Raw genomic sequence first — 20,576 nt, forward strand, 5'->3', positions numbered from 1 at the left:
CATCACAATTAGCAGGCCAGGGTGAGGTACATGATCAATGAGCCAATAATGTTGCCATCACAGAATCAGACACTAGTTTCAAAAACCCATAATGCTTCTCAGAATGTGTACAAAATTATCCAACACAGTCAACTCCATGTTAGGTGCACAATATGAATGAATGAATGAATGAATGAATGAATGAATGATCGTTTTAAGGCCATTTTCCCCACGAGAGCAGGGGTTAGCCTTGCGGGCCCCATGACAATCATGGTTCCCTGTTTGAGGCAATGTTTTTATGGCCGGATGCCCTTCCTGACGCCAACCCTTGGTCACGCTCTTACGATGCGCAGGGATACGGTGTACCTATTCTAAGCCGGGGTACACACCGGGATCATTCATCCCAGCAAGCTGGTACTCAATTTGCCGACCTCGGAAGGATGACAGGCTGAGTCAACCCCCCTGGTGTTAATTTAGCGATCGACCGGGATTCGAACCCAGGATCCTAGGATCCCAAGCCGGCACCCTAACCGCTAAGCCAACACCAGGGATGGGATAAATGTTAGGTACACAACGTTCCCATAAAAATCACACCGGTCAAAACAAGGCTGCTGAAGAAGAACGGGGTATCCATCACTGACACGCAACTCTTGACAGTCTTGTGACAGCTGATGGAACGTCTGTAGCTTACTTACCTCTTCGTGGAACATCACTGCCTGCGAGTATTCTCCCAAAAGGTAGTGCGTGTTTCCAAGGTTCCCTAGGGCCCGACCCTGCGCCGCCTTGTCCCCGAGTCTGCGGGCCAGCTCCAGGTTCTCTCTGCGAGGCAAGTGATGGATCTTAACCGAAGCAGTGCGAGGTCTAGAAGGCTTAAAACAGTGGAAAGGTGGAAACAAACTGGAAAACAAGGCCTAGTCAATTGTCTTACTGGTAGCAGCGCACTGCCATATGCAGAGCTTCTGAAGATTCACTGGTCAGTTCAGCAAGTTCACCAGAGCCCCAGGCATCTGATTGCTTACCGCGGCAGTGATACACATTACCCAGATTGTACAACGCCTTTGCCTCACCGACCTGGCACGCAGCAATGATACAAAAACGAACATCACCGATCTGCAAGTGCAGCAGTTATAAACACTTCATCAGGGAATTAATAATAAATAAATAAAAACTTTGGAGTGGGGCAGGGGGGGGGGGGGATGGGGGGGAGTAAATGTGGATATACTAGAGAAGGAGTTTGGAAAAGGTAAAATAAACAATTTTTGAAGTCAATTCACATGACAATTTCTTTGGCACAAAGGTTTGGCAGCTTTCGGCAAGGGCAGAGGTGAACGAACACCACACCCTAATTCCAGTCATGTGAAAACACACGGCAACCTCTCTTCTCCCCTCACCTCTTAGTGCAAAATAAATAATGGAAGTGCAAACTTTCACATGCTGAGTATTTATACATTTAAACAATAAACAATACATCAGTTGGAGGTTGCATGACACACCTCATATGCATCACAATTGTGGCCAAACCACATTGTGCTGTGCTAACATCATCGGCCATCTGCACCATTGCACATACCTCATCTCCCAACTGTCGGGAAATCTCCAACTGACGGCCGCAGCAGCGTATCGCCTCATCAAACTGTCCTAGAGCCTTCAACGTATTTCCAAGGTTCCCACTTGCTTTTGCCTCGCCAACCTTGTCGCTCATCGTCCTGCAGATCGGGTCGTTGGACACAGGCACAGGCATTACTCACAAAGTCACAGGATTCGACGAGTGATGAAAATAAAACTCCATATGCACAGTCGATAGGAAATATTTTCGTGAGAATGAGAATTTTCAGGCAGATGTGATGTGAACAAATATTCATTTGCATGGGCTGAATAAGGCTCGAGTTTAACAGAAGCACTGGGCTACGGGACGCTCACCGTGCTAGGGTCAGGTCATGCGTGTGGTAGGTAAGTGCTCGAGAAAACTGTCCAAGGTGGTAGTAGGCACTACCCAGCTGGCTGTAGATCGCACTGAGTGTCTGGGCATCTTCGGTTCCAATGTCAACCGCTGCTTCAAAGAACGAGGCACCTGTCACAAAGTCTCCAGCTTTACACAATCGCTCGCCTTCGAGGGCCAACTCCAAACAAGAAGCCTCCATCCTGCACAAAGGTGACGAAGAACAAGTGAGCGATGTGTGGGTATGAGATGAGAGAAAATAAAGGATGATCATTATAAGTGGGACAGGATATAGGTCGAAAAGTCGGGTAACAAGCCAACAGAAGATGAGTAAGTGAGACTTGAGAGAATACAGCGAGATAATGAAGTGATCAGCAGAGATTTTAAAGAGATCAAGGAAAAGAGAAGCACACACAGATAACCTAGAACAGCATTCGGGAGAGCACACACCTCTGCCAGGTTAAACAGTTTACGTTTTGTACCCCACTCATTCCATCATACTACCTACCCCTAGTCATCAAGACACTTTAACAGAAATTGAATCGTGCTATTTTGGAATCTAGATGTTTGGCACTGGTCGATTTTGTACTTGTGAGTACCATGGAGCTGCATCCGGATCTGGATCCTCACCAAAATCTTATTTCATCCTTATCACATGTCCAACCTGTCCACCAAATTTCATCCGAATCCATCACAACTTGGAGATATCCTGCTTATAGACAGACAGACAGAGGTGAAACCATAACCTCCGTCCACCTTCACTGGCGGAAGTAATAAAACTTTGTTTGTGCGGTCGATTTGGTACAGGCCAAGATGAAATCATGAGTGCTTGGAAATGCATTTTGCATGGGAGCAATTTGTAAAGTAGTTAGGGAGTCTATTGTAGCTACAGTCCAGACTCGGACTCCTCCTTCACAAAAAGAAAATGCATGGAAAAACTGGCTCTTCTGTGCAAGCAGTGAAGAAAGAAGGTGCCATCTAGAAATAAAACAACACCATACAACCCCAGGTGGCTGTAGTTTGTTCCTCCATTACAATAATGTTTTAATGGTGGAACAGCAAACAAAATCTTACCTGTAACGTAGGTGACCAGTCCCCTCACTCTCCATTCCCACCAAAGTATAGTTCGCAAAACTTTGACACTGCAGGTATCAATAGCCTTTGATAATCACACATTAAAACACTGATCGCAACGTCATTGGGGGGGAAGGAGTGAGAGTACTACATCTCCAAGATAATCCTGCAGTTTCAGGTTGGGTGAGGTTACCAGCCAATCAGACTCTGCAAATTCTAAAACAGTTGCCGCCCCTGCTTAAACCTAATTGGTTGCTTGGGGAAATTGCAGGAGGTGGGACGACCACGAACTTAGCTTTGTTGCTTCTCCGGTTCCACCAAGCAGGCTCGAACTTGCGAATAATTTATAGTGATCGAGTAGCAGTGAAGGGAGGTTTTGATGGTGCACCCGGCAGGTTCCAAAACAACACATTCAAGGCACATGCCTGGTAGCATAACTTCATGACTAATGCTCGCTAGGTACACACAAACTGCTGTCGATATTAAACCTTTGGTAAGATCACAATGCAAATCAAGTGCAACAGTTGTGCAGCAAACTTTTGAGACCTGCATTTCCATTGCTTCTGGTGGGTTGGTGTCTACAGTCGGGTTTTGGTTTACAAGAGGTATAGCTCTTGTGGGTTCAGGTCGACAGAGACGCCAAGGTGCCACACCTGTGGTGGATAGAATTACATGACGAGCCAACTGCAGAGTTCCAAATACCTTTGTGTTTTTCTTGCATTATTTAATTTTGACATCCTTGTCATTAATCTCCATAATCATAAAGCTGCGACAAAACCAGAACAGGTTGACACTTCCTGTGATCCCTGTGAGGCTATTAGGGCCCATCAGGTCATTCAAAACAGAGAGCTACACTTTTATTAATTAACCACTACTCTCTACAGAATATTGCCACAGAGGGGTTTGTCCTAACAATCAGCACACGCTGAGATTTTGGCCGAATAAAAAAATTTTTTTAAATGATTCGACAGATGCCCGAGAGTCTTTTTGGCATTGGTTTTTAAAACAATTAAAACCCTCCTGACCCATGAAGTTTGTATCAACCTCATTCATCGCTTCCCTAGACCACCCTCCCTCCCCCCCCCCCCCCCTCTCCCACCACCCACATGTCCTCCTACCTCAACCTCAACTTTCTCAATCATCCCCTCACCCATAAGTGTCCTACCCTGCTGTTTTTCAGCTGATCTCCATCTCAACTGTATTTTAGCCATTCTGTGTCCCCAATCTTCCGTGAGCCCCGTTTTCGTATACAAAAATAAATAAAGGGCTATTCCACGAGCCTCGACCGACATTTACAGAAAATAACTAGAACGGCACTGAGTAGAGCACAACCTGGCTGAACAGTTTACGTTTTCTATCCCAAAGATAGGCCGGATCTGCATCGGGATTGGAACCAAAATCTATTTGGCTTGTTCTGGTCACCGACCCAACTCATCCACCTAGTTTTGTCATAACTCGTCCACAACTTTTTGAAATATCCAGCTATATATCATTTTTGGCTCCATTTCTCAATTATGAAGAATCACATTACTTAATTTAAAAAATTATAATACCTAGATCTGGATCTTCACTAAAATCTATTCAATTGGTCCTTGTCACACACCCAACCTGTCCACAATAATAATGACCTGTATCTTTGTGTTTCTCAATCTATAAACAAAGCGCCTGCTGAGATAGGCCCATATAAGGGGAAATGGGCGGTGGGGGGAGGTTGGGGCAGCCCACAGTCGATTACAAGCGATCTTAACATCGCGACGAGTTTTCCAAAGTTTTCAGAAAACTTGCCCGTCAAGGATCTCAGACAATGACTTCAGGATCAGAAGCCGGGTCGAATGTGCATGCCCTTCACGGCGAGAGTGGGCCTTCAACATTCAATAAAGAAGACTATTTTGGAGAAGACAAAGGGGCTAAAAACAACACAGAGTTATTGGAACACAACCAAAAACCATAGCGATTCTAACTGTTTTCAGGATAGGAGGATAATTTACCGCAGAGCGTGAATGGGAGGGGGAGCCAGACGGTTATGAAGACGAGTTAGGAAGAACCAGAAGGTTATGAAGATGAGTTAGGAATAACCAGAAGGTTATGAAGATGAGTTGGGAAGAACCAGAAGGTTATGAAGATGAGTTGGGAAGAACCAGAAGGTTACGAAGATGAGTTAGGAATAACCAGGTTATGAAGATGAGTTAGGAATAACCAGAAGGTTATGAAGATGAGTTGGGAAGAACCAGAAGGTTATGAAGATGAGTTGGGAAGAACCAGAAGGTTATGAAGATGAGTTGGCAAGAAAAGTTAGAAAGAACCAGAAGGTTATGAAGACGAGTTGGGAAGAACCAGAAGGTTATGAAGATGAGTTGGGAGGAACCAGAAGGTTACGAAGATGAGTTAGGAATAACCAGAAGGTTATGAAGATGAGTTGGGAAGAACCAGAAGGTTATGAAGATGAGTTGGGAAGAACCAGAAGGTTATGAAGATGAGTTGGCAAGAAAAGTTAGAAAGAACCAGAAGGTTATGAAGACGAGTTAGGAAGAACCAGAAGGTTATGAAGATGAGTGTGGAAGAACCAGAAGGTTATGAAGATGAGTTAGGAAGAACCCAAAGGTTATGAAGAAGAGTTAGGAAGAATCAGAAGGTTATGACATTATTAATTTAACAACAAATGATCGTCATCTTTAGCATTCACTGGAATTGCATATATTATCCTCTATCCTCATGCCTGGCTCTTTCGGGCTCGTTTGATACTTTAGTTGAAGAGGACCTGGGTATGGGAAGTATGACCTGGGAAGTATGACCTGGGTGGGGATACCAGTTAGAAAATAATGTAAGCATTAATTTGTTTTGACTTCAGGCATGGACAGCCGGTTCGTGAATGACCTGGGTAAAAAACAGCGAATGGCAAACGATGAACCAATAAATTCCACATTCCTGTGCCACCTTCAGTCAAATGTCAGGTATTGGCAGCACATTCTATATATTCTCATTTGAAACAGCATCATTCATCATTCCAATCAGAAATTAATACTATGGTATTGATATATCAAAATATAATGTCAAATCACGATTGTATCGAGGTATCAAACCAGCGAACCGTCGTCATCTGTCCACATCTGATTCGGGAGCAAGACATGTGTCGATCGCATTTCAAAATCATAATTGTATCGAAGAATTTCTGAAACCTCCTACCTACCTTAAGGCACCTGCTGGGACCTCAAAACGTTCCACAGGAGGTTGTTATATTTCATTTTAATAAAATTTGCAAATGTAAAGATTACCAAATTCTGTCTCCCTATCATGTGACCAGATCCTCAGCTCTGATTGGTGTACGTTTGTGTGGACATACGGACAGATAAACGCCGTTTTAGACAACATTGCCCCAACAGGCCATGCCGTAAAAATGATATTGAATGTTAATCACGTTGGCAGTGAGGGTGGTGGAAACTGTGAGGGCTATTATAAATATATTGTTTGTCTGGTTCCGGGGCCGCAAGAGAAATTATACTACATTTTGGTGTGTGTGTCTGCCTGAGAGAGTGTGTGTGTGTGTGTGTGTGTGTGTGTGTGTGTGTGTGTGTGTGTGTGTGTGTGTGTGTGTGTGTGTGTGTGTGTGTGTGTGTGTGTGTGTGTGTGTGTGTGTGTGTGTGTCTGCCTGAGTGTCTGTCTGGATGTCTTATACAGAGGTGCTGCTCGCTTGTACCAATAGAAAATGGTTAGAACCCGAAATCTCTCATCCACGGATATTTCTTGTATTCCAAAACTTGCCAAAAGAAATGTTTTTGGCACAGGGCATGTTTTTGGCAGAGGGCATGTTTTTGGCAGAGGGCATGTTTTTGGCAGAGGGCATGTTTTTGGCAGAGGGCATGTTTTTGGCAGAGGGCATGTTTTTGGCAGAGGGCATGTTTTTGGCAGAGGGCATGTTTTTGGCAGAGGGCATGTTTTTGGCAGAGGGCATGTTTTTGGCAGCGGGCATGTTTTTGGCACAGGGCATGTTTTTGGCACAGGGCATGTTTTTGGCACAGGGCATGTTTTTGGCAGAGGGCATGTTTTTGGCAGAGGGCACGTTTTTGGCAGAGGGCACGTTTTTGGCACAGGGCACGTTTTTGGCACAGGGCACGTTTTTGGCACAGGGCACGTTTTTGGCACAGGGCACGTTTTTGGCACAGGGCACGTTTTTGGCACAGGGCACGTTTTTGGCACAGGGCACGTTTTTGGCACAGGGCACGTTTTTGGCACAGGGCACGTTTTTGGCACAGGGCACGTTTTTGGCACAGGGCACGTTTTTGGCACAGGGCACGTTTTTGGCACAGGGCACGTTTTTGGCACAGGGCACGTTTTTGGCACAGGGCACGTTTTTGGCACAGGGCATGTTTTTGGCACAGGGCATGTTTTTGGCACAGGGCATGTTTTTGGCACAGGGCATGTTTTTGGCACAGGGCATGTTTTTGGCAGAGGGCATGTTTTTGGCAGAGGGCATGTTTTTGGCAGAGGGCATGTTTTTGGCAGAGGGCATGTTTTTGGCAGAGGGCATGTTTTTGGCACAGGGCATGTTTTTGGCACAGGGCATGTTTTTGGCACAGGGCATGTTTTTGGCACAGGGCATGTTTTTGGCACAGGGCATGTTTTTGGCACAAGGCATGTTTTTGGCACAGGGCATGTTTTTGGCACAGGGCATGTTTTTGGCACAGGGCATGTTTTTGGCACAGGGCATGTTTTTGGCAGAGGGCATGTTTTTGGCACAGGGCATGTTTTTGGCACAGGGCATGTTTTTGGCAGAGGGCATGTTTTTGGCACAGGGCATGTTTTTGGCAGAGGGCATGTTTTTGGCAGAGGGCATGTTTTTGGCAGAGGGCATGTTTTTGGCACAGGGCATGTTTTTGGCACAGGGCATGGCTGTGCTGTTGATGGAACGCCCCCCTTTAAATTAGGGCAGGAATTTTTAGCGTTCTCGGCCTGATTTCAACCCATTAAATGAGCACAGATTTTGATGCTGTCAATACACCTTAATTGGGCATCAAATATGAAACTTGTGGGCAAGTTTCATCAAAATCGTGTGTTTGGTTCAAGCGATAATGACTGAAGTGTTTACAGACTCACTCACTCACTCACTTGCTCGATCGCATAAGCTCACTGGACTAAAGCACATGTGAGTTAACAACTTTGCAGCAAGTCTGAGTAAAAGCAGGGGAAAGGGAGGTAGGCCCACCTTAACCAACTGGTGTGCTGACTTGCTTGAGGCTGTGTGGTATCAACGTGTGAAGCCAGCTGGTAGGAAAGCAAGAATAAATACTTGGCCAGTACAGAATATAAATATAAATAAAAGAACCCACACAAACCCCAAAATGAACACACTCACAATGAGTTACCAAATGACCATCCCAAGACTTTATTGATGTTTGAACTTCAAATGAAATTTCCTTTACAGCCCGAGGGTAATTCACCACCAGATGCACAAACCGGTGAAGTCACCGAAATCAATGGTTATGGCATAAGCACTACAAGGGGGCAATGACCACCAAAAAGTTTCAATAAGACGGGGAGTGGAACAGTGTGGGGTAGAGAGGGCGGTAGGAGCAGTGTGGGGGAAGAGGGTGGTAGGGGCAGTGTGGGGGAAGAGGGTGGTAGGGGCAGTGTGGGGGAAGAGGGTGGTAGGGGCAGTGTGGGGGAAGAGGGTGGTAGGGGCAGTGTGGGGGAAGAGGGTGGTAGGGGCAGTGTGGGGGAAGAGGGTGGTAGGGGCAGTGTGGGGGAAGAGGGTGGTAGGGGCAGTGTGGGGGAAGAGGGTGGTAGGGGCAGTGTGGGGGAAGAGGGTGGTAGGGGCAGTGTGGGGGAAGAGGGTGGTAGGGGCAGTGTGGGGGAAGAGGATGGTAGGGTCAGTGTGGAGGAGAGGATGGTCGGGGCAGTGTGGGGAAGAGGGGCGGTAGGGACAGTGTGGGGGAAGCGGGGGCGGTAGGGACAGTGTGGGGGAAGAGGGGGCGGTAGGGACAGTGTGGGGAAGAGGGGGCGGTAGGGACAGTGTGGGGGAAGCGGGGGCGGTAGTGACAGTGTGGGGGAAGAGGGGGCGGTAGGGACAGTGTGGGGGAAGCGGGGCGGTAGGGACAGTGCGGGGGGAGCGGGGGCGGTAGGGACAGTGTGGGGGGAGCGGGGGCGGTAGGGACAGTGTGGGGGGAGCGGGGGCGGTAGGGACAGTGTGGGGGAGCGGGGGCGGTAGGGACAGTGTGGGGGGGGCAGGGGCGGTAGGGACAGTGTGGGGGGAGCGGGGGCAGTAGGGACAGTGTGGGGAGTGCGGGGGCGGTAGGGACAGTGTGGGGGAAGAGGAGGCTGTAGCGATAGTGTGGGGGAAGAGGGGGCGGAAGGGACAGTGTGGGGGAAGTGGGAGCGGTAGGGACAGTGTAGGGGACGAGGGGCGGTAGGGACAGTGTAGGGGGCGAGGGGCGGTAGGGACAGTGTGGGGGAAGCAGGGGCAGTAGGGACAGTGTGGGGTAAGAGGGGCGGTAGGGACAGTGTGGGGGAAGAGGGGGCGGTAGGGACAGTGTGGGGGAAGAGGGGCGGTAGAGACAGTGCAGAGAGAGGGAAGGTATGGGTAGTGTGGAGGAGAGGATGGTAGGGGCAGTGTGGGGGAAGAGGGGCGGTAGTGACAGTGTGGGGGAAGAGGGGGCGGTAGGGACAGTGTGGGGGAAGAGGGGCGGTAGGGACAGTGCAGAGAGAGGGAAGGTATGGGTAGTGTGGAGGAGAGGATGGTAGGGGCAGTGTGGGGGAAGCGGGGGCAGTAGGGACAGTGTGGGGGAAGAGGGGGCGGTAGGGACAGTGTGGGGGAAGAGGGGGCGGTAGGGACAGTGCAGAGAGAGCGAAGGTATGGGTAGTGTGGAGGAGAGGATGGTAGGGGCAGTGTGGGGGAAGAGGGGCGGTAGGTAGTTGAGGAGACACAATCAAGGTACAGGGAATAATCCGGACACCGAACGAACCTGCTCAGCGTCGGCCTTGGCGATCGGAAGAATTGTTAATGACATTTTCCTTCCGATCCCACGGCCACAGTTCCTTATGCCCCCCTTCTCCTCCTCCTCCTCCTCCGCCTCTCCTCGTCAACTTCGACCGCCTTCTTTCACTGGCCCACCTCACGCTTCCTTCACTGTCATTACAATACACGACACCTAGTATACATGGTATTGCTTCTTGTTACTACATTGGCACTCAAAATGTTTGCAGTCCAAACGGCCAAAACTCCCCACAAGCCCCCACAATGCAGCAGGTGCGCCGAGCCAATTATAACACGCCATTCTGTCACGTGTGCCATAGCGGATGGGCGTGGTTAGTAGTTTTGACAGCGCAGATGTTGAAACGGAAACAACGCTCAACGAACAACTTTTTACATCAAATAATCCACAACTTAGTACATCACATAATCCGTAAAAAATGATGGAAATTTTACTATTTCGCTTTTATTTACTCCCCATCAGATTCATTTCGCACATCAGTTGCACCTGCAAGAAATTCTGAAAACGAACAGTTAGCGAACAAATAAAACTCAAACAAGTCGCACAGTCAAACAGTTAAACGGGATCAACAGTAATTTTTCTCAATTCCATGAGTGTTTGTTTACTCAAACATGATAAACATGGTCAAAGGTGAACACAGCTCACCAGAAATAGATTTGTTAACGAAAAGTTCACAGAGTTGTAAACTGCCGTTGAAACCGCCATTTGGTGCGCATGCGGGGGTTTCTTCTTCATTGTGCGCGCTATACTTCAGTACTTCTTCATAATTGGCAATTCTCTTGTATGCGAAGCGAAAAGCGAGGTTCAACAATGCGGTCATGTCGGCCATCCGTCTTATCAGTGGGTCATGGTCAGTTTATTATCGAGCAACACCCTATTTAAATCGAATGTTATATTTTGAACATTAATATGAAGCCAGGTCTGCCGTTTAGCAGCACACTAGCTGGAAGGAAGGCCGTGGTAAAAATACCACGATAGAAAAATAACAACATTGAGTTTGACCACGCTGTGGTCACAACCTGCAACACAAAATTATATTTTTCGCCTCCTCTCTCCACTCAACTTCTTCATTCTTGCACCAGTGGAGTTTGGGGAGGATGGGGGAGGGGGAAATGCCCCCACTGTGGGAGCTGTGCTCGCACGATAAAATCGGACAAAATGGACGACGCCAGGAATTAGGTTTCTCTGAGCTTATTTATTCCCAGCTCACTCAAACGAACTCCAAAGCACTGAATCAGCCCATCGAACGGGCGGCAATATATATCAGAAACTCAACACACAAAAGCCACGCCTCTCAGGCGGGGCGTGGTATGCAAGGCAAGCGTTCGCCCGGTAAAGGCAAGTAGTCAGGGGGAAAACATGCAAAATCCAACTAAACCCCTTCAAAAAAACAAGTCATAGAGGTTTTTGTATTTTTGGCATCCTTGGGACCCCTAGTCAGCATTTCTGGATGATAACATTAAATTTAGGCGGTGGCATTTTTTTTATTTGCGTATTTGCAAAATGGCTGCCACCCGCATTTAGCAAAACAACCACTTGCACATGTCAACAACTAATGGGTTGATTTTGTTGGTTTTACTATCAAATTATAGGTTTCCTAGGTTGCTGAATCGATTTGTGAGGTGACCGAAGCATTTCAAGGTCAAGGTCACTTGTACAAGGTCAATGTTTATGTCAATTTTGACCCCCAAACCAATAAAATGACATGGCCAGTTATTTTTAAATTTTGATTAACTCAATTGCTACTTAAGTTTATGTTTTAGGGTGTTGCGTTCATTTCCCACTTCACTGATGCAATTCATGGTCAAGGTCATAGTGTTGAGGTCAAGGTCATTTTATAACCTGGAAACAAAAAACGGCATCAATCAATGAATAGGTTTGTATAATCTTTTACCAAACAAAAGTTCCTTTACAGAGTGTTGGAGTCGCATAGTATGTATATTTAGCATAGATACTACCAGAAAGTTGTTGGTCAACAGTTTCAATTGTTTTTTCCCTTTATCCCCAGGTTCCTGAACAGAGTTTGCTAGATCATATCACAAACAGGCTGGGTACATGCATAATATTTTTGATGTAAAGTTCTCACATTTGCATGTCACAAGACTCTACAAGGTAAGAGTAATGCAAATATTCCTCATTTATCTTTGTTATTGTATCTTATATGTCACAGTCAATGTTTAAGAATTGGCCATTTAACAATATTTTAAAATGCCTAAAATTTATAATTACTTTGAACTGTAAGAAAAGAAAATATAGTTACACGTTTTTGCAAAATTTGAAAATTTAACTCCGCCTGTAAATATGTTACAGACTCTTAGTTGCTGATGCATTGCTTAAAAGCGGATAAGATTTTACTGATTTCATTATATATATTTTTTCTACTCTTTAGGTCCTCTAATATGGAATGCACATTTGGGAGAGTTGGTCAGTGCAGAGCAGCTGGGGATGATTTCCAAGTCAGCGTCACTGAAACCCGAATTGACAGTATTCGGTCAGCCAGTAAACGAAGAGGTGACGGGCTACACCAACAGCTGGAGAGTGACTATTCAATAAAGATTCACAGAAAGTGTGCATCTTTATATACTTCTAAATTACTTGTAGATAGAGTAGAAAAAAGGCGTAGAGATGAGGAGTTAACTGAAGCTCGACATGCCAAACAGTTGAGATCAGATGCTCCCGTAGATGAGAGTGGTGTAAAGTTTGATTTCAAGATACATTGTATTTTTTGTGCGAATCCTACAATTTGTACATTACCATGTGAGTATGACGCTAAAGTTCCACGCAATCGTCGCAAACCTGCATGTCTTGTACGTACTGATGTTGACAAGCATGGCAGACAGTTGACAACGGTTATTTGCGCAAAATGCTGTGAAAGAAATGACAGACTAGGGCATGTGGTCAAGACAAGAATAGATTCTATGATTGAGTCTGATCTTCATGCAGCTGATGCAAGGTATCATCGCGCGTGTAAAACCAATTTCCTGTACAACTTCAACAACATCGACAGCAAGGCACCCGAAGACCCATCTTTCCTTTCTCTGGCAGATACAATGTCCGTTAATAAGGCAAAGATGTGGAATTCAGTTGAACTGCAACAGGAGTATGAAGACAGCAGAGGTACTACAATCACACAGAGAAACATTCTCATACAGAAGATAAAGAATTATTTCAAAGATGCTATAATAGTTCTGTCTTCACCAGGTCTCGCCAGTATTGTTGCATTTGCATCTGAAACAACCAAGTTATTACATATTCTGAAGCGTGATGATGACGACGATGGAATTGATGCAGCCCTGTCTAAAGTTGCACAGAAAATACTAAAAGAGACTTTCACATCCAAGAAGAAGAGGAATACCTACACAGTCAACATAGATGTTGATATCGCTCGTGAATCAGTCAGTGAAACACTACTGAGTCTGCTTGACAAAGTGAGTGGAAAGTTAGGTGATTCTCTGCCTGCCCTCATGATTAGTAATATGATTTCCGGAATGGTCCACAAGTCTCCAACTGATCTCCAGATTTCTCTTGGAGTGGCAATGGGGAGAAATAAAAGTCTTACAACTCTTCTCCATAAGTTTGGTGTGTGCTGTTCCTATGATGAGGTGACATTGTTTAAATACTCAGCAGCTGTTGCAGTGGCAGAAGAAATGGAGGAATTTAGGTTTAATGGAGACAGTTTGATCCACTGCTGTGCAGACAATTTTGACTGTGAGATCTCATCTCAAAACTGTAATAAACTCTGCCATTCTTTGGCCATGGTCCTTGCTCAAACTGAGGACTCTGTCAGCTCAGACCCAGTTGCAGGGGAACGTCAAACCATTTTACGCCAGAAAATAGAGGACCGGCACAAATCTGTGGACTTTGAAGTGCCTGGGATCCTATATGATGGCCCAAAGAACCCTCCTATGCCACCAGACAAAGCCTTATATCAAATTCCACCCCTTTCATTCCTCTGTTCCCAGGTAATATCCGTTCAGCGCTGCGATGAACTGGACTACCAATTCATGAAGGACATACTGACAGTTGAATCATGTCCAGAGTGGAGTGGGTACAATACACAACTAGCTCGGAAATCGGGTATGGTGATTAAGCCCAAGGCAAAATTGGTCTACCTCCCTTTGATCGACAAAGTTCCTGCATCCCCCTCAACTATACTAACAGCAATCGAGAAAGGCCTCACTCTGATCAGTGAATCAGGGACGGGACAGAAGGTCCTAATATTTACTGTAGATCAGCAACTATACAAGGTCACGGTAGACATACTGTTTCATTCTCCTTCTTACTTCAGGAATACCATCCCTCTACTTGGTGGTATGCACACTCTCATGGCTTTTATTCATGCCGTTTGCATCATCCTCTCTCTTGCCCTGAAATCAATTCTTTCTGCAACATTTGGCAGCGTGGACAAAATGATGAGCGGGAAAAAGTACCCTCAAAATTTCAGGGCTCTACGAATGCTTACAGAGGAGATGCTCCAGAATCTTCTACAGCAGAATCCAGGAATAATAAGCATGGTTGACCTACTCAACTGCCTCAATGAACGGTCTAAACGCAGCAAGACCACAAAGCTGTAGAGTGACACTCTGATAAAAGGAATGTTTATTATGACTGCATTCGTTCGAGGAGCGCATGAGCAAGACTTCCCACTTCAGCTGGCAGCAGTAAAAGCTATGTTGCCCTATTTTGCAGCTGCAGGCTGTTACAATTACCTGAGATATGGCTCGTTCTACATCCACCACATGGAGTCGCTCCCTGCAGAACGCCTGAAAGAGCTCAAGAATGACTGTGGTCTTCGTCATCCCAGGGTTCAACAACTCAATTTTCACAGATCAGTTCATGGAGTCCACACTCCACATATATGCGTCTCGGCCATGGGCCAGGAGGAGCCACAGGCCTTGCTGTAAATGATACTCAGATGACAAAGTGGGCACTCAGCTTTGCCATTTGTGGCGAGGTCTGTGCAAGTCTCAACAGAATGTCAGATAATGAGCCTCCCATAGCTAAATTTCACAAAGAGGAATCAGCAAAGAGAATTGCAGCTGATAAGGAGGACAGGGCGAGTATACAGAGGACTCTTGCATTAGCTATTGATCCACTGGATCCCGACCAACATCCAAATGGTAAACTATTGAACATTGTCACAGGTGAGATGGCACATGAAGACATAAATGCACACAATGCTGTGGACATTGGCCAAACAATGGTTAAAGAGTTCAGGAAAAGCTGGCCTTCAGGTTTCTATGATAAATTATCAAAGCCCATTGTAACTATGCATGACAAGAAGAAACATGTAACATTGGGTGGCAAGAAGTTGTATGATCAGGAAATGATCTATGCGAGGATCATAGGTCTGATGTCAAGCAACCGATCAGTACCCATAGATGCCTGTCTGAGCACGGAGCTTGCTGCCTATCCTCCGGCGCTATTCGACTCAGCTGGAATGATGCGAGTATCACAAAAGTCAAACCTGAAAACTGCTCTCCAAATCACTACTTCAAAGCGTTCAATCTCTACTGCCGACACTGCTGTGTACGATGTGTCTGCTCTGCTGTGGACCATTAACTGGCCAACTGGTGCACTCCAGTTGTATATCGATGCACTCAAGGTCTTTGTCAAGCAGGCATTGGTGGCTGGAAATGTCGTGTTTGTCTTTGATAGATACTTTGATAACAGTACAAAGGCATACTGTCGCCTGCTCCGACAGGAGAAGCAGGGAACCAGCCGAATCCACATACTTAAACCAGACATGCCCACACCACCTAAGAGTGCAATCCTTGGTGTCTGCAAAAACAAGATGCAGCTAAACAGAATGGTTGCTGAAGCCCTGCTGGATCCTGACTTCTACAAACCCACCACACAGAATGGACATAGTTTGACTCTCGCAGGTGTAGGTGATGTGCCTCTAGAGATTATGATGGGGATATGTCGGGAGCGTACAGATCTCTCATCAAGCCATGAAGAAGCTGATCCCATCCTCGTTCAACATGCCATATCACGGTGTGCGATGGGGGAGAACGTTCAAGTTATCTCAGATGACACAGATGTATTCATTCTTCTCCTCCATTTCTATGTCTCCCACAAGTGTACAAGTCCTCTATTCATGAGCTCTCCTCGTGCAGATCGTTCGATTGTAGATCTAAGAGTCACTGCCGGGAAGAACAAGGGCAGGGCAAGGGCCATTCTTGTAATGCATGCGTTAACAGGGATTGATACTGTCGCAGCAACCTACAACATAGGTAAAAAGGTGGCACTCAAGGCCCTTCAAACAATTGACCCACAGAGTTTGTCCATCGTTGGCGATCCTCAAGCCAATCTTACTGAGATCTGCAGCTTAGCAACTGCCTTCCTGATTGCCTGCTTTGGCACAACATATGCTGAATGTAAATCAATGACCGAGTGCCGCCTCAAAATGTGGAAGAATAAAACAGGAGCTGGCACATCTATCAAGTTGTGTAGTCTACCACCTACAACTGAAGCAGTAACAGAAAATATCAAGAGAGCGCACTACCAAGTGGCGCACTGGCTGACAGCCATGTCCGGCATACCACCACAACTCAGTCCAAAAGACCATGGATGGGAGCAAGACGGCTCTGTCCTGAAACCCTGCACCATCACACAAGGAACAAAACTGGCCCCTGATGAGATCCTTGAAATGGTACGGTGTGGATGTGAAAAATCTGATTGTAAGGGTGGAAATTGCAAATGTAGCCTCATCGGTTGCACAGTGTTCTGTGCCTGTGAAGCTGGCCAACTGTGTCTCAATCCACTGACCAAGAGATCAAACATAGAAGATGAGGGTGATGAGGATGGTGATGATGCCAGTATAGACTCATAAACTAATATCAGTACAACATCTATTAACAATTGTGGCATAAATTTGTAGAATAGTAAAGTGGTCGCTATATTACCTCTTTTGTAAGTGTTTGCATTAAATTTGAGATTTGATATTTCCGTGTCGTGTCTTCTGTGGCCCAATATGAAACCAAACAGGCTTTGAAATTGACCATTACTATTTGACCTCGACTTCAAGTCACTCAAAACACCCTGGTTAATCTACTTATATGCCCATAGACCTAATATCTGGTAAAAAAAAAATCATCAGAACTGGCCTATAAAATGCTGAAACCTTCTATTTTTCATCTTTTTGCGGTCACATATCACATTGACCATGTGATCTTGACCTTGAAATGCTTCGGTCACCTCACAAATCGATTCAGCAACCTAGGAAACCTATCATTTGATAGTAAAACCAACAAAATCAACCCATTAGTTGCTGAGATGTGCTAGTGGTTGTTTTTGCTAGATGCAGGTGGCAGCCATTTTGCAAATACGCAAATAAAAAAAATGCCACCACCTAAATTTAATGTTATCATCCAGAAATGTTGACTAGGAGTCCCAAGGATGCCAAAAATGCAAAAACCTCTATGACTTGTTTTTTGAAGGGGTTCAACTGGCTTTCCTCCTGACTAAAGTCTCAACACGCCCGGGCTGGTTGCGTCATCGGCCGGTGCAGGGTAATTGTGTCATGCTACCGGTAACCGCTACACCACCTTTATTTTTTCAGCCGTTTACAGTCATCGTCATGCTAAAATCATCCTAAAATCACACTAAAATACGTCATTTCGCATCTGTCTGTCCGTCTGTGTGATTAATTTTTGACGCCAATACATTCCGTCGTTACTTATCCAATCTCAACCAAACTTGACAGGATGACCAAGGGAGCACCATTAATATGTAATAATGAAATTATTCGTATAATTGTAATTGTAATAATTAAATAATAATTGTAATTATCTATCTATAATTCCAGTAATCTCTGTGTGTGTGTCTGTGTGTGTGTGTGTGTGTGTGTGTGTGTGTGTGTGTGTGTGTGTGTGTGTGTGTGTGTGTGTGTGTGTGTGTGTGTGTTTGTCTGCGACCGCTGTTTCTCGACAACTACCGGTCCGATATACTTGAAACTTGCCAGGTATATTGCTGGGGACCCGAGGATGTGCCTTTTCAAGGTTTCATATTAATCGGAGAAGTAGTTACCGAGCTATGGCGATTTATTTACCCGTACTCGCAAGCCGTTCGCTTTGGCTTTGCGAATGGACCAAACCATTTCATGTAAATAGAGGGGGGGGGTTCTACCGTACTCGCAAGCCGTTCGCTTTGGCTTTGCGAATGGACCAAACCATTTCATGTAAATAGAGGGGGGGGTTCTGTGGTCGTTACTGCCACGTGGTTTCAAAGTTTTTTTTTGTTGTTGTTGTTTGCACGCATGTTTTTTTGCACCCACGTACGGGCACGCCCTAGTAGTAATAATTGTAATAATTATGTAATCATGTAGTGCATTCATTTTCCCCCTCCCCAAGGGGGTTTCTACCCCGAATGGGTTTTCCCTGCCATTGCCGTCAATCCGGTTGCATGTTGAGGTGTATATCAATGTTAAATTAGCTTTATCGTGGCGTTTTTCCAAAGACGCTTTTAATAACAACAAGCGTTACGCCTTGGTCCCCCGTCGGTGAAGTGATGTGAGTTGACAGTGGCAGACGCAAGGCGGTCATCTTGTATTTTGACGTGGCGACCCAATTTTCAATAGCGTTCTTCCTTATGCGTAGATACACCCACACAACAGATTAGAAGCTAGTACTTCGTTTATTTTTTCAAGATATTTCTCTCAAAAGGTTCAGACATATATATGGTGGCGGCCATCTTGGATTTGACGTGGCGACCCAATTTTCAATAGCGTTCTTCCTTATGACTAGATACACCCACACACCAGATTAGAATTTGGTACTTCGCTTATTTTTCAAGATATTCCGCTCACAAGGTTCAGACATACATGGCGGTGGCCATCTTGGATTTTGACGTGGCGACCCAATTTTCAATAGCTTTCTTCCTTATGCCTAGATACACCCAAACACCAGATTATAAGTTAGTAGTTCGTTTATTTTTCAAGATATTTCGCTCAAGGTTCAGACATACATGGCGGTGGCCATCTTGGATTTTGACGTGGCGACCCAATTTTCAATAGCGTTCTTCCTTATGCCAAGATACACCGACACACCACATTAGAAGTTGGTACTTCGCTTATTTTTCAAGATATTCCGCTCACAAGGTTCAGACGTACATGGCATCAGACATACATGGCGGCGGCCATCTTGGATTTTGACGTGGCGACATAATTTTCAATATGGTTCTTCCATATGACTAGTTGCACCCACACACCAAATTAGAATTCGGTACTTCGCTTAGGCACGCACGCACGCACAGACAGAGGGGAAAACCATAGTCCCCCTTTCGCTCCGCGGTGCGAAGGGGGACAACAAGTCAGGAGACGACGATGGTTCACGAGCGAGCGGTTTTCAATGACAAAGGACGGACTATAACCGAAACAGGCCCGGACTGGGGGGTTGGGGGCCCACGTGGCAGGTGTAAGGTGTCGGCACCCGACATGCGGTGAACATGCCTAATGCCTATTTACAAAGGGCCCCAATGCGCTGCGTGCACAGGCTTTTAAGAGCCAGCTGTACATTAAATTGTGTGTGGTGCTGGCCTGGAAATGTCAAAACGAAGGTTACTGACCTTGAAATGAGATAGGAAATAAGGTCTAATCAGTTGTGAGGTTAGTTAGCTACACAATACCGAAAATTCAGTTCGATTCCGACAACTTTGAAAATTTGACCTTTGTGACCTTCAAAGGGTAAAGATCGAAGATTCTGAAATTTGTTGGAAAACTAGTATTTTATGATGTATTTGATAATATAAGATCATGTACGACATTTCACCCTATCAGGAAGCGAACAATAATAAAACCATCAAAAATCGACTTTTCAAAATTTCATGACCTTGTGACCTTGATCTTGGGGCGAAAATGAAAAATCGAGCTCCGTGGGGCTAGACACACGACATTGACCGAACCAAATATCGAAACCCCTGTCAGATTCCACCAACTCCATCGGAGAAGATGTAGCTTGAACTTGATTACAGCCTAAAAAGACACCTTTTTTGGGCGTCGCTCCGCCCACAATGGTCGCAATACGCCCACTCCAGGCAGGACACAACTAGATCATGATATCAACCTCCCACCCAAGTTTCAACAAGATCGGATGATATCATTGGGTAGTTATGCTGCGGACAGACAGACAGACAGACAGACACACACCCATGACGAATATAGTGGTCACTCTGTTTGATAACTCGTGAACCAAAATTAATGATAATCGCATATTGTTAATGTTATTAAAAAACAATATTAATACTAACAAGACAGGAGACTACGATGGTTCAAGAGCGAGCGGTATTCAATGACAAAGGACGGACTATAACCGAAACAGGCCCGGACTGGGGTTCGGGGGCCCACGTGGCAGGTGTCGCCCCCCGACATGCGGTGTACATGCCTATTTACTAAGGACCCCAATGCGCTGCGTGCGCAGGCCTTTAAGAGCCAGCTGTACGTAATTGTGTGTGGTGCTGGCCTGGAAATGCCAAAACGAAGGTTACTGACCTTGAAATGAGATAGAAAATATTGTATAATCAGTTATGAGGTTAGTTAGCTACACAATACCGAAAATTCGGTTTGATTCCGACAACTTTGAAAATTTGACTTTTGTGAC

At 45.6% G+C, this 20,576-nt stretch overlaps 1 protein-coding gene across 4 annotated transcripts in view; it reads right to left on the reverse strand.

The window, feature by feature from the left end:
* The window catches only part of LOC137416210 (G-protein-signaling modulator 2), a 134,266-nt gene extending 124,025 nt beyond the window's left edge, over positions 1-10,241 (reverse strand). Inside the window, exons 1-6 of one of the 4 annotated variants that reach the window (XM_078767414.1) lie at positions 9,949-10,241; positions 8,193-8,251; positions 1,900-2,121; positions 1,550-1,685; positions 908-1,050; positions 675-798 (exon numbers count right to left, since the gene is read on the reverse strand). In XM_078767414.1, the coding sequence (XP_078623540.1) occupies positions 675-798; positions 908-1,050; positions 1,550-1,685; positions 1,900-2,121; positions 8,193-8,251; positions 9,949-9,993 (729 nt within the window). In that variant the 5' untranslated portion in view covers positions 9,994-10,241. Of the gene's footprint in view, positions 1-674; positions 799-907; positions 1,051-1,549; positions 1,686-1,899; positions 2,122-2,992; positions 3,169-8,192; positions 8,252-9,948 lie in introns of those variants that run through there. The other 3 variants (XM_078767416.1, XM_078767417.1, XM_078767415.1) reach the window with 3 other exon arrangements.
* Between the last annotated feature and the right edge of the window lie 10,335 nt (positions 10,242-20,576).

Source organism: Myxine glutinosa, chromosome 13, assembly GCF_964187855.1.
Source record: "Myxine glutinosa chromosome 13, kmMyxGlut1.1, whole genome shotgun sequence".
In the NCBI taxonomy this organism is placed as follows: domain Eukaryota; kingdom Metazoa; phylum Chordata; class Myxini; order Myxiniformes; family Myxinidae; genus Myxine; species Myxine glutinosa.